The sequence below is a fragment of the Cetorhinus maximus genome, chromosome 10 (assembly GCF_964194155.1).
Source record: "Cetorhinus maximus chromosome 10, sCetMax3.hap1.1, whole genome shotgun sequence".
Classification (NCBI taxonomy): Eukaryota; Metazoa; Chordata; class Chondrichthyes; order Lamniformes; family Cetorhinidae; genus Cetorhinus; species Cetorhinus maximus.
Genome location: NC_135888.1, coordinates 111,450,657 through 111,475,819, shown reverse-complemented (window position 1 = coordinate 111,475,819; position 25,163 = coordinate 111,450,657). Strand labels below are relative to the sequence as shown.

Genomic DNA, 25,163 nt, shown 5'->3' with positions numbered 1-25,163 from the left:
ATCTGACTTTGTATCAATTGTTATAATCATTTCTATCTTGTAGATCTAACTTAATAGCCCCAGAAGCGGTACGATTTCCTAAATAAAAACAGAAAATGCCCCCTGTGCCAGGCTCTGCTCTTCCACCCACATCCTATGTCTTCTCATGCCCTCTTTGCTAAGCTTTGCCCTTCCACCCACCCCCTCAAGCCCTTCACGCCCCCATGCCAGGCTCTGTCCTTCCACCCACCCCCAATGGCAAGTTATGCCCCTGCACCCACCCGCATGTCCCCTCACGCCCCCTATTCCAAACCCTGGCCTTCCATCCATGCCCATGTCCCCTCATGGCCCCTATGCCATGTTCTGCACTTACACCCACCCTCACAAGCCCTTCATGCCCCTATGCCAAATTCTGCCCATCCACCCACCCGCTCAGCCTCCTCATGCTCCCTTATGCCAAGTTCTGCCATTTCCATGCTCACTGACCAACTATACACTTTATAGAGCCAATGACCACTATTAGTGTATCATGGAATTTGTAAAAAAAGCTTTGAAAAAGTTTCATCCATTGACAAATTCCTGCAATGAAACATGTCTGGACAGCAAGCTAATAGAAAGTGAAACATTGTTTGATTGACAGTTCAGGCTCACTGATCCCTGCAGTCAATTTCACAATGTTTTTTGACATAAGTCAAGTGGTTTCAAGTGGTTGTGGTTTCTGGTTTTTGAAACTTCAGATGGCCTGGATATTTGGCACTAGGATTAGCATGCTGTCAAGACTTATTTCCACAGGAGAAATTTATCAATGGATTACATTTTTTCAAAGCTATTTTCTTACAGATCCCGCTATATATTATGGTGTTCATTGGTTCTAGAAAGTGTACAGTGGCTCAATGGGCAAGGAAGTGCCAGAGATTTGCATAGGGCGCAGGAAGGGCCTGAGGGAGGTTGGATGGAAGGGCAGAGCTTGGCATAGGGGGCATAAAGGCCTAAGGGGCATGAGGGGACATAGGTGTTGGGTGAAAAGACAGAGCCTGGCATAGAAGGCCTGAGGGGATGTAGTGGGGTGGATGGAAGGATGGAGCCTGTCATAGGCGGTTTGAGAGGCCTGAAGTTGTGAGTGGCGGGGTGTAACTAGGCAAAGTTGAACTTTGAACTTTCCTTTTAAAAGGTCCCCTCATGCACACTAGGGTTCACAACTCCTCTAAGGAACCGTGAACCACGACTCTTTAAAAACCTGGCCCAACTCCATGAAAATTGCGGAGGTGTAGGAGATACCTATCTCCGCAAAGTAGCCAGCCAGTTCAGGAGTGCTGGATGTGGGCTACTAACAGAAAGCAGCTTGCACACTTTTTAAAGGCACTCCCAAAAATCACACAGCCCAGGAATGAGAACAGGTATCCTGGAATCTGGACCCATCCACTTTCTAAAAGCTCCTGAGTCAACCCAATTTGGCGAAAATCCAGGCCATGGTCTTAAAACAGTGCACTTCTGCAGTCCTGTACCCAAATTGCCATAGGCAGTCCTGTTTGCCTCTAGACCGCACTAGAGAGAAAGACCATTCCTTTAGTGTATTTCTTTCAGATGTAGAAAATGTTTGTCAAAAATGTGTAATGCTAGAATTGTGTTAGAATAGGAAGACCTAGAAAGGCAGTAATGGTGAAGATACACCCAGGATTTTCCGGATAGTGGAATGTTACCATAACTTTTTGCGTAGGATGGGAATTGTGCCCACTCAAGTTTTCCACCTCTGAGCAATTTTGTCATGCCAAGGTAATTTAAGTATTGTCACGATTTTCACCTTTGTTGGCCAGCCGACATGTGGTGGACACAACATGCTTGTGGCAGATTTCAGATACTTATTACAGTGTTGTGCACTTTACCAGAATGCGCTGATGCATTTTTAAATGAAATGTGACCTCAATCTGAATTATTCTCAGCGATTGATGTCAATTAAACAATTCAATTAACCATATACAGTTTTAAATGTTTGATTATCTGTATTAGAAAGGGTACAAGAAGGAAAACAAGCCTGATTCCAGGTCTAAAGATGATCTGTGAGGAAAGGTTAGCTAACTTGTGCTCTAGACTTGGAAAGAAGGCAGTTATAAGGGACCTGTGATATCTAAAATGCTAAATTTTTTCACATAATTTACACCCAGAATGTTACATCAAAAAACACCAGGAAATTAGAACTAGATATAGTTAGTGAAAAGTACATTTAAAATCAGAAATTCTTTACTGAAATAAAGAGCCATGTTTAAAATGTCTTCCAGAGAGGAAGCACAGGAAACTAGTGGGATTGTTGAAAATACAGTCAGAGTACTTGAGGGATAAGCTTTCAAGGACAAACTGGCCTATTGTCATCATTGGTTATTCTTGTATTTTTGTATCGAGAGGCAGTGATAATCTCCAGTGCCAATGCCTATTAAACATTTCTTTTTTTTAAGCTTGGTTTGTTTTTAATTGTTTTTCAAATGTATTCCGCTCCCTTTTCCTCTCCTCACTATCTTATTCCTGTTAATGCAGCTGAATCACTGGTCTCTGGAAGGTGCTGGGCTGAGGTGACAGATCTGCAATCAGGATCTTTCATACAGCATGGCTAGTAGCTTATATTTGGAGAGCATTCAATTAGATTACTGGAAGTCTTTTTATTTACACACAAAGTTTCTTTCAAAGTGGTGATAATCCATGGTGGAATTAAATTAGGGAATAACTCACAGTCAGGGTATTGATGGAAGGCCATTGATCTGAAACATGAACTCTGTTTCTCTCTCCACAAATGCCACCTGACCTGCAGAGTGTTTTCATCATTTTCTATTTTTATCTCACAATCACTGTTGTTCTTGAACTTGTTACAGGATCGGAAGTTCTTGGGAAATCTATTCGTGTTACATACTGTATATTGGGACTTGCCATGTCTTGTACAATCGGCTATGTGTACCTGCCTTTGGTTGCATACTTCATACGAAGCTGGTGGATGCTGCTGTTGACCCTGTCTTTTTCTGACCTCCTGTATGTTCCTTTGTGGTGGTAGGTAGGAATGTGAATCTTATCCTGATATAATCAGTTGGTAAGGACTTTTTTATCTGCTGTTAACTTCTGTCACTGACTCCAATCAACATAAAATGAAAGCCCTTTTTGCATGGGGGTAAGGATGGGGATCAGCACTGACAGTGTATAAAACAGGAGTGATTTCTCCTTGACTATGATGAGAGGCTGAATGTTCAGTGGATTAATTTTCATCTTCACTGCCTAGGAGGTAACTGAGTGAAATTTATATCCAGTCATTGCAATACCTAATAAATTTTACCGGGTTGAGATCAATGGGTTGAAAATTAGATGGCTTCTACAATGGCCAGGTGATCAGCTATATCAGGTTACTGCTCAGGCGGTAATGATGGACATTATCCCAAATGCTCAAGGAATTTATAAGTCATGGTCTTGTAATGATACTGGGATAATCAGTGTATTATATCACTTTCAATTCAATTCATTGGCTTGTGGTGGAGTCTGGATGATGAGTGTGTTGAAGCACTGCCCTTTCAATAGTACTTTTCAGTTGGTTAGTGGGAAACTCATATTCATTGCTTCTGCTGCCATGACCTGTGATAAAATGCTATTTTATATATTGAGGAAACCAAGTGATGCAGGCTTACATCATTTGCAGCTTGTAAACCACAAGAGATTGTGAGACAAAGGGGAAGTGGGATATGAGAAGGAGAGTAGAGCATTGCTGAAAAAAGAGTAATGCTGTCAAAGTGTTTCATCTTGCACTCATCAGAACAGATACATGAGAATACCAATTGCAAAGAGAGGAACAATTTAATTACATGAGAAGAGAGTGCGGATTGGTTGACAAGTGGATTCTGATTGGTAGAGCCATTGCCATAGAAAATGCACCAGGAAACATGTGCCAAGCTTTTTTTAACTTCAAAACAGGTGGGTTGACTCTGATTGGCCAAGGCATTGCCATGGGGAATGAACCAAGGAATGGCTGTCTCTAAGCTCCTGTTTAGTTGAAAAAGGTGCAATGTGTTGACGTGCTTCTTCTGTCTGCAAAGGATAGGGTGCTGTGGGGTGAATATATTTAGCTTCTGTAAGCCCGACTGATAATTCTAAATTGGTTGCCAGTGTAGTTCTTACCAGAAACAGGATTGCTTGGCAAGTGCTGTCCAATCATGGTATCACATCTAATGTTGGACACTATTATTTGAATTTTGCAAGCACGGGCTGTTTGAGTTTGGTCAGTACTATGCCTGTGCCTGTTGCAAACAGCTGAAGGGATGTGCTATTTGATACAATCCACTAGTCATTGGGATGTACAGCCTACATACACAAGAACGTTATGCCTAATTAAGGTGCTAAAAAAGGGATAATGGCTACTCTGATCAGAACATTGCTCACTGTATATCTCACAAACTCATAAATGGGCCTACATTTAGTCCTGAAAATCTCCCAGCCTATCTCAGATTACCCCAGAAGGGTAAAGGGTCTCAAAACTTTGAGCAACAGCTGAAGCAACCCGTTTCATGCTGCTGCTATACAGTAGCAACATGAGTGGTATTCTCCACTAACATGATACTGCCATCAAGCCAAAAAGATGTTCTGCCTATCACATGAATGAGTCATGCGGTATATGAATTTCAATGCCAGTGTGATGCCACATATGTAGTCTCAATGGCTGGCAGATCATATCAAACAGCACATCCCTTCAGCTATTTGCAACAAAGTGCTAACTGTACCCAACTAGCCCATGCTTGCAAAACACAAAGCATAGTGTCCAACATTAGATGTAATTCCAGAGTCGGACAGCTCTTGCTAAACAATCCAAACTGTGCTAAGAATTACACTGCAAACCAATTTAAGATTATCAGTTGGGCCCACAGTATGGCTCACTTACACATGCTAGAAGCTACATATATTCACACATGAGGCCCTGTCCTTTGCAGACAGAAGGAGCACGTCCATGCATTGCACCTTTTCAATAAAACAGAAGCTTCGGGGACAGGGGTGATTTCTGGAAGTTTGGATGAGAAAGGTGGTGTTCATCTCTTTGTAAAAATCTAATTTTGTTCATATTTAGCATTTAACTGAGATTTACTGTCTAAATTCTAAATATCTTAGCCTTAAGCAGGATTTCAGGGTTGTACTGGAAGAGCAGCTGAAGTTAGCTAATTAAGGAAAGAAACTGAAACTAGTTTTTCTGTAACTGGGGTCTGCTAACCCCTTAGTTTCAGAAGGATATAAGAACAGACATTATAGTACAACTTAGCACAGAGTATGACTTTGAACAGAGTGCTGGGAGTTGGGTGATTAAGGGAGTTAGCTGAGGAGGGGAAGCAGATGATTCTTTGCTTTTGCCTTTTCTAACTTTTTTACCCTGTATGGATTGGTTCTCTCTCTACTAGAGAGATAGAAGCAAACTTTTTGGTGAGTATCTGGTTAGTGGCTAAGGCCTATTCTATTCCTAAGGTTTAAATTAATATACAAACTTGTGGTGAGGTTAACATAAAAAAAGAAAATAACCCATTGAATAAAATAACTTAAGTAGTAGTTAAAGACATATTAAGGGTGGCAGGACAGGTGATATTTTAAATTTATTTATTGGATGTGAGCATCACTGGTTGGGCCAGCATTTATTGCCCATCCTTAATTGACCCTGAAAAGGTAGTGGTGAACTGCCTTCTTGAACGGCTGCAGTTCATGTGGTGTAGGTACACCCACAGTGCTGTTAGGGAGGGAGCTCCAGGATTTTGACACAGCGACAGTGAAGGAACGGCGATATATGTCATGGTTGCAGCATGTGGGAGCTCCTGGATGCCAGTGTGTACCAGGCCAAACACATCTGCAGTAAATGCTTGTGGCTTAAAGAGCTTCAGCTCAGAATTATTGAGCTGGAGGCTGAGCTGCAGACACTGCAATACGTTGGTGGAAGGGGGAGGTGGGTGGCAGGGTGGGGAAAGTTACCTGGATACTTTGTGCCAGGAGGCAGTCACACCTCTTAGGACAGGGTCTTCTGATTTGGTCAGGGACAGGAGAGTGTGACTGCCCAGAGGCCAGGAGCACATGAGCCTCAGCCTTTGCTTTTGCTCAACAGGCTTGAGGTTCTTTCAGCTTGTTTGGATGAGAGTGGGGGCTGCAGGAATGATGAGTTGACTGACCATGGCACCATGGTACAGGAAGCCATTCAAATGGTTGGAGCTAAAAGGAATGTGGTGGTAGTGGGATTAGTATAGTGATACTGTTCTCTGCAGCAAAGAGCGAGAATCCAGAAGGCTGTGTTGCCTGCCCAGTGCCAGGGCTTGGAACATTTGCTCAGGGATGGACAGGAACTTGAAGTGGGAGGGGGCGGATCCAGTCATTGTAGTCCATGTAGGTATCAACGATATAGGTAGAAGTAGGAAAGGGGTTCTACATAGTCAGTATAAGGAGGTAGGCACCAAATTAAGAAGCAGAACCTCAAAGGTAATAATTTCTGGATTATTATCTGAGCCACATGCAAATTGACATAGGGCAAATAAGATTAGAAAAATGAAAGCATGGCTCAAAGACGGGAGTGGGAGGAGTGGGTTCCGGTTCATGGGGCACTGGCACCAGTATTGGAGAAAGTTGGATCTATACTGTTGGGGCGATCGACAGCTGAACTGTGCTGGGACCAGTGTTCTAGCAAGTCACATAACTAGGAAAGTAAAGAGGGTTTTAAACTACACAATGGGGGCAAGGGATCAAATTTGGGAAGATGTGGTGTTATGACCCCAGCTGAGGATACCCCTGGGCAAGGCTGATCCTTGAGTGGAACCCAGCATGATAGATCCTAACTTTTAATTTGTTTGTTTAGATACATGGAGAGTAACTACTGAACAGTCACTGGAGTCAGCTAATGAACTTTTAACAAAAGAATAAAACATTTATTAAACAAGAAAAGATGAACTTTATTACAATACTCCTTCACCCACCACTATACAGATATGTATAGAATTGTAAGGATAACACAAGTTATAAATCTAATGTCCACAGTAATTACACAGTCCATGTACCAATAGGCACCCTGTGGTCAGACACACCACACTCTGAAGCCAATTGACAGATGCCACCTCAACCAGATACTATGGATCTCTCCTCAACTGCCCCCAGACACTTATCACACTGTGAGCCAACTCCCCCACACCGGCCCCCCCACCCCTGCCTTTCTGGGCTGCTTCTCTAGCAGCTACCTTCAAAACCAGCTGAACTCCAACAGCTTCCAAAGTAAACTGCTGTTTCTAGCTTTTCTGTGTGTGTCTATGGGAGGGACCTGTCTGCCTGGACCCCTGTTGATAGGCAACAGCCCAATTCTTCTACTCTTGTTTGCTTAACTTAAGTTGTAAACTCTCATTAGAAAGGCAAGCACCATTTTAAAGTGAAACTAAAACTCAATTTGACCTTTCTTAACACACAGATACAGAAATGCAAATCAAGTTTAAACTTTAAAGCTAAAACTCATTCCTAACACCCACAAATACCAATATATCTTACTGAAACTATCCCTATTTCCTAACAGTGGTAAATCAAAGGCTAGGACTTTCCGGTAGTTGGGCAGGCTCAGCGGGTAGGCCCAGGAGCGCTTGGGAAGCTGACTGCCACCCACCGTCAATTAACAGCCAGCCAGCATGAAACATCACTGCAGCGTCAGCAGGGTGGGGGTCAGCGGGAGGAGCTGCCTCAGGGAGCTGAAGATTTTTTAAATTGATAATTAAAAACTTAAGCAATGTTAAAAACATGTCACCTCATGTGATTCTGTCACATAACTCTGTCACATGCGCAGGGACATGTTATGAATGAAATGTAAACATTTTTATTTAATTTTTATTTGCTGTTGGAAACCTCATCCTGCCTGTGGATGAGGTTTCCGAAAAAATCCAAAATCCGCTTGGTCTTTTCACCTGCCCGCCAACTGTAAGGACGGACAGACAGTGAAAAATTTCATTTAATTATTACTTTAATGGTCTTAATAGGCCTGTTAATTATTGGCGGGAGCTCTGCTAACTCCCACATGTGCCCGCCGAACTAAAATATCGCGCGAGTGCATGATGACATCGGGACGCTCGTCCGACCTCATCACGCGTCATTTTATGCTCGTTCGGGTCAGGCATGCGCCTGCCTGACAAGTGCAATATTCTGCACAAAGAGTAGAGACAAGGCAAGAGAGAAAGCCAAAGGTTCATTCTTAAAACTTTTACAGTTCATATTTATTTTTGAGATGACCTCAAGCCATGAGCTTCAGGCAAAATGCCCCTTCACTTTAAGGCGTGCAAGTTATTTTTAAGTACCGCTGGCTAGCTTCAATAAATGCTAACCTCTCTCAATTTTGTGTCCCCTGCTCAGGCGTGCAGCCTGAGCACAAGGCTGCAATCACTTAAATGAGCATGCAGCATGAAATCTGTGTGCTGCCTGTATTGGAAGCATTGGTTGCAAGTTAATTGTGCATATTGATCCCTGCAACCATTTTCAAATGTTATCGATTTTGCAGCCACCATGTTTGTCTTTCTCCACAAAACAGTAAATTATTGGTAACGCATGTTTGTGTGAAAGTCAGAGAAAAGCATGCCTGGTGCCAGCTGATTTGTCTTTATCCCACAGTTTATAAATATACAATAATCCGCAGGATTCGAGTCAGTTAGAATGATGCATGATGTTTCTCACCTTGAAGCAGAAGACTGGAACTAAAACAAAGAGGAATCATGTTGTATCTGACCTCCTTTCTAGTGTACCTTCATCTGCCTATGGGAATTGGTGGAATGCGTTCTGCTTCTTCATGATGATTTTAACTTGAAAAACATTTTAAAATTTCAAGATTATTCAGCACACCATTTTGCATACTTTAACTGGCTTATATTGTAAAGATCGTTGTGATGGCTGAGACGTCAAGACTACTGCTCAAGAGTATTCAGTGTTTGCTGATTAGGTAATATTGTGTGTGCGTGTGCTAGTGGTCTGTTGCAATCTGTATGCAGTGGGATTGTAAGCCACTTTTATAAGCCATAAAGAGGAGGCGGTGTGGTAGTGGTAATGTGGCCAGACTAATAATACAGAGGCCCATGCTAATGCTCTGGGGACATGAGCTTGAATCCCACCACAGCAACTGGAGGAATTTAAATTCAGTGATTAAATCTGGAATTAAAACGCTGGTCTCTGTAATAGTAACCATGAAACCATTGTTGTAAAAATCCATCTGGTCACTAGTGCCGTTTAGGGAAGGAAATCTGCCATCTTTACCTGGTCTGGCCTCCACATGACTCCAATGACAGCAATGTGGTTGACTCTTAAATGCCCTCTGAAATGGCCGAGCTCATTTATATCAAAAACCACTACAAAGCCTGCAAAAAGGAATAAACAGGACAGATCACCCAGCATCGACCTAGGCACTGGAAATGGCATTGCAAACCCAACCCTGCCGACCCTGCAAAGCCCTCCTTACTAACATCTGGGGGCTTGTGCATAAACTGGGAGAGCTGTCTCTCAGACTAGTCAAGCAACAACCTGACATTCATACTCATGGAATCATACCTTACAGAGAATGTCCCACACACCACCATCACTATTCGGGGGGATGTCCTGTCGCACAGTCAGGGCAAACCCACCAGAGCTGGTGACAGTGTATTTAGTCAGGTGGTAGTTGCCCTGGGAGCGCTCAACATCGATTCCGGACTCCATGAAATCTCATGGCATCAGGTCAAACATGGGTGGGGAAACCACTTGCTGATTACTACCTACCTTCCCTCCCCCATCTCAGCTGATAAATCAGTACTGCTCCGTGTTGAACACCACTTGGAGGAAGCGCTGAGGGTGGCAAGGACATAGAATGTACCCTGGGTGAGAGACTTCAATATCCATCATCAAAAGTGACTCAGTAACACCACCACTGACTTAGCTGACCGAATCCTAAAGGACATAGCTGCTAGGCTGAGACTGCAGCAGGTGGCAAGGGAAGCAACAAGAGGAAATAACCTGCTTGACCGCATCCTCACTAATCTACCTATTGAAGTTGTATTTGTCCAAGACAGTATTTGTAGGAGCGACACTGCACAATCCTAGTGGAGATACCCTCCATTGTCTCCTGTGGCACTATCACCATGCTAAATGGGATAGAGTTCGAACAGATCTCGTAACTCAAAAATGGGCATTCATGAAGCATTGTGGACCATCAGCAGCAGCAGAATTGTACTCAACCACAATCTGTAACCTCAAAGCCCAGCATATCCCCCCACTCCATCATTACTATCAAGCCGGGGGATAAGCCCTGATTCAATGAAGACTGCAGATCAACCTGATGAAGCTACAACACAGGACATAAGCAAAAGCAAGATGCCATAGATAGTGCTAAGTGATCCCACAATCAACGGATCAGATCTAAGCTCTGCAGTACTGCCACATCCAGTCGTGAATGGTGGTGGACAATTAAACAACTAACATGAGGAGGAGGCTCCACAAATATCCCCAATCTCAATGATGGAGGAGCCCAGCACATCACTGCAAAAGATAAGGCTGAAGCATTCGAACAATCTTCAGAAGTGCTGAGTGGATGATCCATCTTGGCCTTCTGCTGTGGACCACAGCATCTCAGATGCCAGTCTTCAGCCAATTCGATTCACTCCATGTGATATCAAGAAACAGCTGAAGACACTGGATGCTGCAAAGGCTATGGGCCTTGACAACATTCCAGCAATAGTACTGAAGACGTGTGCTGCAGAACTAGCTATGCCCTTAGCCAAGCTGTTCCAGTACAGCTACAACACTGGCATTTATTCGGCAATGTGGATAATTGCAGAGATTTGCCCTGTCCACAAAACATTGGACAAATCCAATCAGGTCAATTAGCTCCCCATCAATCCACTCTTGATCATTAGCAAAGTTGTGGAAAGTGTCATCAACAGTGCTATCAGCAGCACTTGCTTAGCAATAACCTGCTCACTGAGTCAGTTTGAGTTCCACCAGGGTCACTCAGCTCCTGACCTCATTACAGACTCAGTCCAAACCTGAACAAAAGAGATGAACTCCAGAGGTGAGGTGAGAGTGACTGCCCTTGACATCAAGGCAGTATTTGACTGAGTGTGGCATCAAGGAGCCCTAGCAAAACTGGAGTCAATGAGAATCAAGGGAAAAGCTCTACATTGGTTGGAGTCATACCTAGCACAAAGGGAGATGGTTGTGTTTGTTGGACGTCAATAATGTCAGAGCCAGGACATCACTGTAGGTGTTCATCAGGGTAGTGTCCTCAGCCCAACCATCTTCAGCTGCTTCATCAATAACCATCCCTCCATCATAAGGTCAGAAGTGGGGATGTTCGCTGATGATTGCACAATGTTCAGCACCATTCGTGACTCCTCAGATACTGAAGCAGCCCATGTCCAAATGCAGCAAGACCTGGACAATATCCAGGCTTGGGCTGATAAGTGGCAAGTAATGTTCGCACCATTCAAGTACCAGGCAATGACTATCTCCAACAAGAAGAATTCAATCATCTCTTGTCATTCAATGGCATTACCATTACTGAATTCCCCCACCATCAACATCCTGGAGGTTACCATTGACTAGAAACAATAGTTTACCAACCATATACATACTGTGGCTACAAGAGCAGGATGGGAATTCTGCAGCGAATAACTCACCTCCTGACTCCCCAAAGCCATCTACATTGCACCAGTCAGGAGTGTGGTGGAGTGCTCTTCACTTGACTGAATGAGTGCAGCTCCAACAACTCTCAAAAGCCTGACAATATCCAGGACAAAGCAGACCGCTTGACTGGCACCCCATTCACCACCTTCAAAATCTACTCCCTCCTCCACCAATGCACAGTGGCAGCTGTGTATCATCTACAAGGTGCACTGCAGCAATTCACCAAGACACCATCGACAGCACCTTACAGACCTGTGAACTCCACCACCTAGAAAGGCAAGGGCAGCAGTTGCATGGGAACACCACCGCCTGAAAGTTCCCCTCCAAACCACATACCAACCCGTTCCTTCACTGTCGCTGAGTCAAGACCCTCAAACTCCCTCCCTAACAGCACTATAGGTGTACCTACACCATATGGACTGCAGCAATTCAAGAAGGCAGTTCACCACCATCTTCTCAATAGAAATTAGGGATGGGAATAAATGCTGGCCTAGCCAGTGATGCTCACATCCTGTGAAAGAATAAGAAAAGAAATATCCCAAGTCCTAATGTTCCACTTTTATTAACACTTTCAGTTAGGAGTCCCAGGATAAAGCAGCTGGGTCTTAATTTCTGTGGGCGTTCTCCTGCTTATTTGTAATCCTTGCTTCCTTCAGACAGCACTTCCCCGAAGTTGCGGAGGAGCACTGAACTGCATGCAGAAATTCATACCTGCCACATTATACACTTATATTTCTTCAGCTATTAAAAACTACCAATATGGCAGGTCATTGGAAGCCTTTGACATTTGTAGACGCATTGAATTGATTACTGGTGTCCTTAATTCCCTGATTTAGACCAGCAATAGCATAGAATTGTTATTGGACCTTTAATCAATTCTCTGTACATCTATGGAAATGGATGAGCTTCTGAAATTAGCGTCTTCAATCTGAAGAAAGAAAATTTTGATGGTATGAGGGACAGGTTGGCTATGGTGGATTGGGAAAATACATTGAAGGATTTGATAGGTAATAGCTAGTATTTAAAACAATGCTGTACAGTTTACAATAGATATACATCACTCTAAGCCACAAACACCCAAAGGGAAAGGTAAATAAACCGTAGTTAACAAAAAAAGCTAAAGTTGCATTAAATCAAAGGAAGTGGCTTCGAAGGATGCCAGAGAAAGTGGTAAGCCTGACTATTGGGTGCAGTTTAGAACCCAGCAAAGGTGAACCAAGAAATTAAGAAATGGAAAAGTGAATATGAATGTAAACTAGTGAGGAACATAAAGGTGGACTGTAAAAGCATCTTTAGGTATATGAAAAGGAAAAGATTAGTTAGGTCAAATGTGGACCCATTATAGGTGGGGACAGGAGAATTTATAGTGGAGAAGATGGAAATGGCAGAGAAACCAAACAGTTATTTTGTGTCTATCTTCATGAAAGAACATACAGTAATTCTCCCAGAAATACTGGATGACCAAGGGACTTGTGAAACTGAGGAACTAAAAGAAATTAGTTTTAGGAAGAATTAGAACTTGAAACGTTAACTAGATTGAAGGTTGATAAATCCACTGGGCCAGATGAGCTTCATCCCAGAGTGTTGAAGGTGATGGCTAGAGAGATAGTGGATGCATTGGTGGTTACCTTTCAAAATTCAATAGATTCTGGAAAGATTCCTGCGGACTGGGAAGTAGCAAATATGATCCCACTATTCAAGAAGGGAGGAAGAGGGAGAATGGAGAACTAAAGGACTGTTAGCCTAATGTCAGAGAAAATGTTAGAATCTAGAGCCTTCCGAACCCACAACCACCACCACCTAGAAGGACAAGGGCAGCAGCCACATGGGCCTGGATTTTTCCTATGGCGGGCAGCCTGGGCGGGAGCGGGTGGGGGCAGGTGCGGAGCCGATGGCTGCCCACAATCTGCTCCACGCCACCATTTTACGTGAGCGGGCGCTCAGTGCTACCTGGGCGGGGGGGGAGGACGGAGAGTTGGGGCATATGCGCGAAAGAGCGCAGCAATCTCCGAGGCATGGAACTGTCTCAGAGAGATTGAATGTATATGAAAATAATGACAGAAATGATTTAAAAATTTATTTAAACATATCCCCTCATATGACTGTGTCACATGAGTGGGCACATGTTTGTAGATTTATGACTAATTATTAAAAGCTTCAGGAAACCTCATCCCACCCGTGGCAGCGTTAACTGCTTTAATTAATTTCTTAATGGCCTTAATATGCTGTTGACATTTCGGCAGGTGCGGGAGATTGAGGAGATGGGTCTGTAGAAACATAGAAGCGTAGAAACATAGAAAATAGGAGCAGGAGTAGGCCATTCGGCCCTTCAAGTCTGCCCTGCCATTCATCATGGTCATGGCTGATCATCCAACTCCAACATTGTATGTTTCCAAGAAGGAGTTAGATATAGCTCTTGGGGCGAAAGGGATCAAAAGATATAGGGAGAAAGCAGGAGCAGGCTATATCTAACTCCTCCTTGAAAACATACAATGTTTTGGCCTCAACTATTTTCTGTGGTAGTGAATTCCACAGGCTCACTGCTCTCTGGGTGAAGAAATTTCTCCTCATCTCAGTCCTAAATGGTCTACCCCGTATCCTCAGACTGTGACCCCTGGTTCTGGACTCCCCCACCATCGGGAACATCCTCCCTGCATCTACCCTGTCTAGTCCTGTTAGAATTTTATAAATTTCTATGGGATCCCCCCTCATTCTTCTCAACTCTAGCGGATATAATCCTAACCGACTCAATCTCTTCTCATATGTCAGTCCCGCCATCCCAAGAATCAGCCTGGTATTTCGTAGAATTTTGAAGAATAAGGGTTGACCTCTTTGAAACCTTTAAATTCTTGCAGAGCATGACAGGGCGGATACATAAAAGATGTTTTCTCTGGCTGGTGAGCCTAAAACCAGGGGACATAGGCTGGAATTTTCTGGCCCCGCCAGGTGGCGGGAACTTTTGGTTCTGCCAAAGCCAGTGGCTGGCTTGCCGCACTTTCTGGCCCGATCACTGCCGCAGCAGGGGTGGAAAATTCCAGCCATAATCTCAGTGTTATGGGTAGGTTGTTTAAGACTGAGATGAGGAGGAAGTTCTTCACTCAAAAGGTGGTGAATCTTTGGAATTCTCTACCACAGAGGGCTGTGAAAGCTCAAATCATTGAGCATGTCCAAGATTTAAATTGATAACTTTTTGTAATCCAACGACATCAAGGGATATGGAGATAGTCTGAGAAAGTGCATTGAGGTAGATGATCATCCGTGAACTAATTGAATGGTGGAACAGGCTCAATCGGCCGAATGGCCTTCTTGTGTTCCTATACTCCTATGTTGATATGATCCTTCCAGAGCATTAAGTCACCTCCTGGATGTAATTGGCATTATGGATACTATTCACCAATAGCTTACCATCTGCTTTTGGACAATTTGTGCACATGTTTGTTCTGAGACGGTCCTTCTTACTTGTGGACTCTAGGCATGGTACTTGATTATTAGACAGACTGTAGGCATTCTCTGGTATCTGCTTAACATTTGTTTATTAGTACAACATCTAAGCAGGTTACAGAGTGGGCATGTTGTTCCTGAGCATGGTGTTCCAACCTCTCTCTTGAAAGAATCTAACACATGAATGACTGATGTCAGTGGTACATCATCATCTACGTCATACATTAGCATGCCCTATTTGATAACCCTTTATACTACACCTCCCCCCAAGTATACTATCCAATTTTCAGAAACACAGGAACACAGGAAACCACATATTTGACTACATTGCATTTTTGTAACTCCCTTTTTAGATCTACAGCTCCAACTGCTACTCTCCCCCCTCAGCAAGTCACAGTCCTGAGGGATTCAATCTACCACAGTATTCTCAGCCCTCAGGGAAAATGTCTTGGAGACATGTGAGGTTTCTTCTTTGTCTTGGAGGACATCATCATTATCAGAATGGGACAGCAATTCAGCCAAATGTGCTTTCGGGTTCTTGATGCTCTCTTGAGTGGGAACAGTGTTTCATTATTTATCCTGTCAATACACCTCAGGATCTTGAATACCTCTATCAAGTCTCGTCTCAGCCTTCTTTTCTCCAAGAAAAACAGTCACAACATCTGCAATCTATCCTCATAGCTACAGTTCTTTATCCCTGGAATCAATCCTGTGAACCTCCTCTGTAATCTCTCTAATGCTTTCACATCCTTCCTCAGATAAGGCACCTAGAACTGGAGGCAGCACTCCAGAAGAGGCCTAACTAGTGTCTTATACAAGATCAGCATGACCTCCTTACTCTCCTACTCAATGCCCCTGTTAATAAGGCCTAAGATACTATATGTTTTATTAAGGTGGGAGGTGGTGGCATTGTGATCTTGTCACTGGACTAATATTCCAGTGACCCAGGGTAATGCTCTGGGGGCCTGTGTTTGAATCCCACCACGGCTGATGGTGAAATTTGAATTCAGTAAAAATCTGGTTTTAAAAGCCTAATGATGACCATGAAACCATTGCTGATTGTCGTAAAGACCCATCTGGTTCACAAATATCCTTTAGGGGAGCAAATCTGCCATCCTTAATCTGGTCTAGCCTATATGTGACTCCAGACCCACAGCAATGTGGTTCACTCTCAAAATGCCTTTGAACAAGGGTAATTAGGGATGGGCAATCGTTAGACTAGCCAGCGATGCTCAAATCCCATGAACAAATTTTTGTTCTCACCTCCCTCAGTACCCTTGGATGCATCTCATCCAGTCCTGGTACCTTATTTATTTTAAGTAAAGACAATCTTTCTAATGCCTTTTTTTTATCCCTAATCGGCCCTACTCTTTCTTTTACCACCCATTTATTATTTATATACTTGTAGAAGATCTTGGGATTCCCTTTTGTGTTTGTTGCCAGTCTCTTTTCATGCTCTCTCCTTCCTTTTCTTATTAGTTTTTTCACTTACGCTCTGGTCCTTCCATATTCAGCCTGATTCTCTGTTGTATTTTCTATCTGACACCTGTCATTTGTGCACTTCTTCCTTTTCATTTTCACCTCTCTCATCATCCAGGGCAATCTGGATTTATTTGTCCCACATTCCCCCTTCAGGGGAATATAACTTGACATTGCCTGCAACACTTCTTCTTTGGAGGTGGCCAATTGTTCAGCCACCATCTTTTCTGCCAACATTTGATTCCATCTCACTCGACTCAGATGCATTCTCATTTCATCTAAGTTGGCTTTCTGCCAATCCTGCTCTGGATTGTACCATGTCCTTTCCCATGGCCAATCTAAACCTTATGATACAATGGTCACTGTCCCCTAGATGCTCTCCCACTAATAGTTGATCCATTTGGGCCAACTCATTCCCCAGAACCAGACCCAACAGTGCCTGTCCTCTTGTTGGGCCAGAAACATGCTGCTGCAGAAAATTATCTTGAACGCATTCCAGGAACCCTCACCCCTCTTGTCCCTTTGCTCTATCCCTATCCAAGTCAATATTTGGATATTTGAAGTCCCCTATTATAATTACTCTGTAAATATTGCACTTCTCTGTAACTTCTTTGCAAATTTGTTTCTCTACATCCCTTCCACTAGTTGGTGGCCTATATACCACACCGATCCATGTTATTGAGCCTTTTTCATTCCTTTCCTCTAGCCAGAGAGATTCTGTCCTTGACCACTCTGGAACATCCTCTCTTTCCAGTCCTGCAATATCATCTTCAATCAATACTGCCACTCCCCTCGACCCCCCCCATCCCCCCACTCCACTTTTCTTCCTTTTCTGTTTTCCTAAATACCTTGTACCCAAGAATATGTAATGTCTGGTCCTGCCCTTCTTTCAACCAAGGGCAACATTTTCCCCCTGTTGGTGTGGGCGGGCGGGCTTCCGGTGGCGCGCCGCCATTTTACGTGGGTTGGCCAATTAAGGCCCGCCCAGCGTGACGTCTGCCAGGTAGCGCTATGCGGGCGGGGGAGGGGATTCTCTCAGCCGGGAGTGCGCTCTTTCGCGCATGCGCGAGGAAGAGCGCACAGATCTCCCTGAGGCAAAGTGCTGCATTAGGGAAATTGGCTCACATTTTAAACTTTAAATAAACGTTTTCAGAAGCCCGCCAGAGCTCCCGGCCTGCCTGCCAACCTTGAGGTTGGATGGGCAGGTCCATTAATGACTTCAACTACTTTGTTAATGGCCTTAATAGGCCACTGACAGGTCGGCGGGCGCACAGCCGACTTGGGTGCACAGCCACTGAACTGAAAGCCTGAATGACGCACCATGACGCCCTGCACCATTTTATGCGTCGGTGAGTGGGCCCCGCTCTCAATCGCCGATTGGAAGATACAGCCCCAGGTCTTTTGTTGGCGAGAATATCATAATTCCATTTGTCAACCTGTGCCTGCAGCTCACCAACCCTTTTAACCACACTCCATGCATTCAAATACATGCACATTAACCTTGATTAAAGCTTTTTTACTTCCCCCCCTCCCTTATTCTGACACCATCTGATGACTTACTATTGCCTACTCTAATCCTATCAAACTCTCCAAGTATTCTATTTACCTTGATACTACTCTCTGATATATCCTCCTTATCAGGTAATACTTCACTCCTTCCCACTGCCAGTTTTTCTCCTCTCCACTCTGAATTTCCCCTCAGGTTCCCATCCCTCACAGGACTAGCAAACCTCCGCACAACAACATTTGTCCCAGCCCTGTTAAGGCGTAACCCGTCCTTCTTGTACAGGTCCCATCTGTCCCAGAACCACTCCCAATCCTTCAGAAATCTAAAGCCTCCTATGCAATTTCTTCAGCCACATGTTGAACTGCTCAATCTTTCTATTCTTATGCTCACTAGCACGTGGCACTGGGAATAATCCTAAGATTACTGCTCTTGAGGTCCTACTTTTTAATTTCCTTCCCAACTCTCTAAAATCTGTTTTCAGTACCTCATCCCTTTTTCTACCTATGTTATTGGTCCCAGTGTGGACCACGGCCTCTGGCTGTTTGCCCTCCCCAAAAAGAATGTTCTGCAGCCGCTCTGTGACATCCTTGACCCTGGCACCAGGGAGGCAACATACCATCTTGGAGTCACTTCTACAGCCACAGAAATGCCTGTCTGCTTCCTAACTATGAAATCCCCCACCACTATAGCACTCCCACTCTTCCTCCTCCTGTGCAGCTGAGCCGCCCATGATGCCATAAACTTGGATCTTGCTACAATCCCCTGAAGAGCCAGCTCGCTCATCAGTGTCCACAATGGAAAATCGGTTACAGAGCGATATGGCCTCAGGGGATTTCAGGACTACCTTCCTGTTTCTCTTAGACACTGTGGTGGTCACCCATTCCTCTCTACCTGTGTACTTCTTAGCTGTGGTGTGATGACCTCTCTAAACATGCTACCCATGTAATCCTCTGCCTTGCAGATGCACCACAGTGACGCCAGTCGCTGCTCGAGTTCCGCAAGCTGGAGTTCAAGTTTCTGTAGCTGGTGCTGCTTCCTGCAGATGTAGTCATCGAGGCTACTTTGTGCCTGCATGACTTCCCACATCCCACAGGATGCACACTCTGCATGGCCAAGCTGCACTGACGTTCCTTAAACTTTTTTATAAAGTGTTTACTACAGAATGGTATAATATAATAACTAACCTGTCACTCACCAATCCTCTCTCTGTGCCAAATATGGAAAGGCCTCTATTTGCCATCCAGTCAATTTTTGGGACTCCTATGATGTAACTTTTAGATTTTATCTGTAAACTCCTGGCTCTTTCTCTCTGCTGCTTTATGGGCTCCTAAGACATTCAATCAGCTTCTTTCCTTGTAGCAATGTAACAGCTAGCTGCTGGAGGCTGAGGAAAGGTAGAAAAAGAAAGAAGCACCTCCTTTACCTCTTCACAGAGCTCCCTCACTCACCAAACCCCAACTGAAGTATTCAAATGCACCCAAAGCAACACTCCAGTACAGACAAGGTAGCACTGAAGCATGCCTGTTTTTATGCTCCCTGATAGAAGCTTCTGAAAACTAATTTAAGCCAGTTATCTAATTAACTGGCTGTAGCTCCAAGGAGAGCCTGTTTAAAGCCAGGGTAAAATTCAACTTCTCCCAACCCAAAGAACAACTTTTAGTTAATTGATAAATTAAAGAAAAGGCTGGGCCTGATCTCCAATCCTCTTTTGCTCACCTTGAATGTGATGTCACTTGCTGAATCCAATAATAATCTCCCTTGATTCACTATTTGAATCTACTCAACGTTCTACCCCCGCCATTGCAGCTGAGCAGTTCTAACCAAAGTCGTGAACGATATTGTCTTGCTGTGACTATTGTCAGAATGTATTATGCCTCCTCGTTGTCATCAACTTCTGTGAGTCTGTGACCTAGTCAACTGAATTACTTTCCTCTAGTGCCTCACATGTTATTTCTGAATCCACTCCTGGGACAGAATCTTCGGGTCGGCGAGCAGGGGCGGGCCTCACTCGCTGACGCGCAGTGACGTCAGGCATGCATCCCGACATCACCACGCATCATTCTGATCCTCAGTTCGGCAGGCGCACAGCGGAGTCGGCTGCGTGCCTGCCGAACTGTCAACGTTCTATTAAGGCCATTTAAAAGCTAATTAAAGTAATTAATTGAACTGCCCGTCCAACCTTAAGGCTGACCGGCAGGCGAAGAGCCCAGGTGGCCTTCGCATTTATCATGAAACCTCATCCACGGGCGGGATGAGGTTTCACGAAGGGTTTATAAATTAAATAAATTTTTTCATTCAGTTCATTGGCACGTTCCAGCTCATGTGACACATGAGGGGACATGTCTTAAAAATTTTTTTCTTTATTAAAATTTTTGGAACTTAAACTAATCTCCCTGAGGCAGCTCTGTGCCCCAGGGAGATTTCTGCGTTTTTTCGCGTGCATGCCCTGACTCAGGCAACCGCCCCCCCCACCCACCCGCACAGGGAGCGCTCAGCATTTCCGGGTGCACGTCATGCTGAGCAGGCCTTAATTGGCCCGCCCATGTAAAATGGCGGCACCCAGCCAATCGTGGGCAGCCCGCCTCGCCCAACCCCCCCGATGGGAAGAAAATTCTCCCCCTGGAGTTGAATGAAGTTACATGTTAATACCTGCCATTAGAGAGTATTTTAATAATAATAGTAACTGATAAGTCATTTTGTGACTTACACACTCTTTAGTTAAAGCAAAACCTTTTGATTCCAGGTTTATTCCTGAATCTCCACGCTGGCTGCTGATAAAGGGAAGGGTACAGGAGGCTGAAGCAATACTCCGACACATTGCGAAGAAAAATGGTATCACTCCACCAGAGGTGCTCCTCAATGATCTTGAGGTACTGCAAAATGACAGCATCATGATTGCTACCAGGACACTGGGCACTAACCTGCATAATACATTGCATAAGGGAATGCACCAGCTGAACCTAGAGGGAGTGGAATCCTTTTCAGTTATGTTACATTTCACAGTTGATGTGCAGCATCTGCAAACCTACATGCGTGCAGTTAATGGCACCTTGACCATTCAGCTGTCTGCAATCCTTGCAAAGCCATGATCTCATTCCACCTGCTTATCTGTGGCAAGAGAAAGTGAAACAAAGGCATCCCGTAGAATATGGAGCCTCAGTGATCTCTTTTATGCAATAGCGGACAGCAGACTGGGTGATGTTACAAATATTGCCCGCCCCAGCTATGAACAGCCAGACATATAAAGTTTCAGGTCCATGGTTATCATAGCCATAATACCATCTTCATCCGTTATGAAGTTGCAGTTATGGCTAGAAAAAGTGACAGATTTGAGTGAGAACATCCTGATCCAAGCACAGACATGCAACACACTGACCCTTGCTGATGTTCAGGTAGATGAATTGCTCCTTTAACACCTCTGGGGATAAATGGCTTCCTAGCGAGAGCCATTGTCTCCGCTCCTCCTCCTCCTCCCTCTTCTAGCAGCTTGTCTAGCTCCGTGTTGCCTTTTGTTTATTCTTCCAGCCATGCTGTAGTCCATGTAGACAGTATGTTACCTGTGTATGGGAGCAAGTAGTTTATGTAGAATCTTTGTAGTCAGGGCAACCTGGGAGGGTTGCCTTATGAGGAAAGGTTGGACAGGCTAGACTTGTGTCCACTGGAGTCTAGAAGAGCATGAGGTGACTTGATTGAGACATATAACATCCTGAGGTTGTTGACAGGGAGGATGTGGAGAGGATGTTCCATCTTGTAGGAGAATCTAGAAATAGGGGGTCACTGTTTAAAAATAAGGGGCTGCCCATTTAAGACAGAGATGAAGAGAAATTATTTCTCTCAGAGCTTTGTAAGTCTTTGGAACTCTCTTTCTCAAAAGGCAATGGAAGCAGAGTCTTTGAATATTTTGAAGGCAGAGGTAGATAGATTCTTGATAAGCAAGAGGGTGAAAGGTTATCGGGGGAAGGTGAGAATGTGGAGTCAAGGTTACAATCAAATCAGCGATGATCTTATTGACTGACTGGCAGAGCAGGCTCGAGGGGCTTAGTGGCCTATCCTGCTCCTAACTCGTATGTTCAGATATAAGACAAAAGCATGCCACATCACTCCCTGTAGACTATTGGTGAAGTACGAGAGTCACGATGCATGACAAAAACATAAAGCACATGGAAACATGGGAATCATATCAATTAGTTTGCATGGATTTAGTCAAAGATCAGTTTTGCTTTACTGACCTTAGAAAATTCTTTGGAGACATAAGTGAAAGATGGATTTCAAAAAACATTGTTCAGGTATTAGCTGTTATGGAAGGGGATCATGGCAAAAAATAGCACAGGGACCAGGATTTCTAGGATGGCGAGGTTTCCCTCACCGATATCCGAAGAGTTGGGAAAGAATACGTCCCCGCCGATATCTTCTATTCCACAGCTATTTAACGCTTCAACAAGCATTAATTGGCTGGAAGCGAGACTTCCGCCACTCACTTGGGAGGAAGTCCACTTCAGAGAGCGGCTGATCAATCAGCACCAGAAGCTGCAGTGGACAGGAACAAGACTGCAAGCAGTCCCCAGAGCCTCAGTCTCGGGAGTCTAGGTCCAAGTAAGTTTTGGGGGTCTCAAGGCAGGGTGGCGAGGTGAGCCCCCAGTGGGGTGGGGGTGTTGGTGCAGAGGCCAGTGGAGGAGGGAGGACCTACGGGGCTCAGTCCTTTGGCGGGGGGTGGGGTGTGCCCGAAAGGAAAATGAGGCTTCTGATGATGGCGTCTCCCACCATCACACCAGAGGCTTCAACCAGGTTACTTTTTGGACTTCCTCTGGCCCCTGAACTCCTGCCAGCCTGAAAATTGAGGCTGGACAGGAAATAGCCTTTAAGGGGTCAATAATTGGCCACTTAAGGGCCTTAATTGGGGCACGGGCAGGTGGGCCAGCATAGGCCTTGACTATCCCAGCATAAAATTATAGAGAGGTAGGGATGGGCAGCAGATTGGTGGGAAGGCCATCCGAGAAATTTTATGGCCAACTTCAGCCTATAAACCTGCTGGTGGGAGAATGTAAAATTCTGCCCATGGAATTAAAAGGAATTTGATGGACATTGATTAGGAAGTGGTTGGAAGACAGGAAAAAACAGCCAGAATGAAAGATATTAGAAAGACAAAGTGCTTGGTATACTATAAGTTACTGTGTTGGAGCCACTGTTATTTATTATGACCCTGAAATTCCACGAGGGCTCTCTTTTTCTCCCATATTATAACTTCAGAATACAAGTGCAACTTTACAGAGGAATAGGACATATTGTTAAAAATTAGTTATGGCAGGAGATTAGGAAAATTTCTGTTCCATTCTGGGACCTGTAGATATGTAAAAGATGGGGATAGTGGAATTTGGGGAACAATATTGTCATTTGTGGAAGATAACAAGCTGGCAGAAATAAAAATGAAACAAATGAGGAGATGTTCAATGGGGTAGAGCAGTGTTAGTGCTCAGAAACAGACATCATTAAAGGTGGCAGCATGAATAGAGAAGGCCATGAAAAATACAAATAGAATCCTTGGTCTTCTAACCAGAGACATTGAATACAAGAGTAAGGGAATAATGTTGTACAAGATTTCAGTTAGGCTGTGAGTGAAATATCGTATGGAGTTTTGGCCATCCTATTATAGGGAGGTATAAACACAATGAGTAAGGTGGAGCATTTATTCACTCCTGTATATAAACAGAGGTGAGAGGTTTTATGAATTCGGCTTGACCATGGATACCTTCTTGTGTTTAGTGGCTTAGTCACTCCCTTATGCAATCTGCTCCACTTTGTTATGGGACTCGACTCACGGAGCCATGTATATTTTTATTAAATATTGGACTCCAGGAATGAAACAAGGAAGTTCATTGCAATCCAGGCTGGATCCCTATATGTTGTGCATGTGTACTTCTCAAATCTTCCTGAAACTGGGCTGAATATTAGACTAATTCAGAGTTTGATTTGAAACATAAGATGTGCAATTTTAGCTGTTTGCATTAGTGTACAACAGGATTATCAGATCAACTGTCAATTATACATTTCTCATGATTTTTCTTTACATTGAAGTTAACAGACAGGAACATTGAGGCTAATGTATAATGGGTGACCAACTCAATAACACACATTTTACACTATTGCCAGAAGTTAAAAAGTTATTCCCAAATTGATTTATTCAACAATACATAAAAATTAAGAACAATGAGCAGGATGAGAGTAACTTGATACAATTAGTCCTATTAGAAAATGCAGGAGATTGGGAGGAGGTGAGTTGCTCTTGCAGAGAGCTGGCAGGAAAACAACGGTTTGAATGGCCTCATTCTGTGCTGTAACTATTTTGGTAGCTGCATCGTTGCCTGTAAACACTGGGAGCAGGATAGTGGCTTCTTCTGCGGCCCCTTACGCCTTGGACTACCTGCAGGCCCTGCGCCCTTGTGCTTGTGCCTCTCCTTCCACAGGCCCCTCCCCTGGAAGCTGCATTGGGACACCTGGCCTCCTCTCCCTTCTGCCCCTCTCTTCCTCCTCTGAGAAGGTGCCCCCAGCAGAGATCACAATCCCCATTATCAGGCTTTGAGAAGGATGTCTGATACCTGGAGGGGTACACACAGTCAAAATCATCCGGGAGCCTTGGAGACACCAGGGAGTCCTGAAGTGAAGCCTCGAAATGCTAAGAATGAAGCTCAGAACTGAGATGAAGCTGTCAAATTCAAATAAGCAACCGGCAGCAAACTATCTCCTAAACTCCTCCATACTCACAATGGCAATGCTGCTGACCCTTTTTATCCCGCACTTGGATGAGCTTTTGCAAAATATGGGCTGCCCGCCTGCCAGTTTTGCCTGTGCGACAAGCGTGAAATCGCACAGGCAACGTAAAATATGGATCAATTGGCTTTAAAATGGCCTTAAGTAGCCTTTTAATTGATGGCGGGCACAGCTCCGATAGCCATGTGCGCCCGCCAACCTGAAGATTCTGCGCATGTGGAATGACGTCGGGATGCTCGCCCAATGTCTTCTCGTGCTATTTGACGCCCGATTGGGTCAGGCCGCCCATGAGGCGTAAAATTCTGCTCATATGCTTCAATATTGGACCTGGTGT

The 25,163-nt window shown here is 44.3% G+C and overlaps 1 protein-coding gene across 1 annotated transcript in view; it reads left to right on the top strand.

Moving 5' to 3' along the window:
- Positions 1 to 25,163, top strand: part of LOC144685284 (organic cation/carnitine transporter 2-like) — an 87,953-nt gene that overhangs the window by 22,520 nt on the left and 40,270 nt on the right. The window contains exons 4-5 of the mRNA XM_078549704.1: positions 2,841 to 3,012; positions 20,808 to 20,934. Coding sequence (XP_078405830.1) covers positions 2,841 to 3,012; positions 20,808 to 20,934 — 299 coding nt within the window. The remainder of the gene's footprint in view (positions 1 to 2,840; positions 3,013 to 20,807; positions 20,935 to 25,163) is intronic.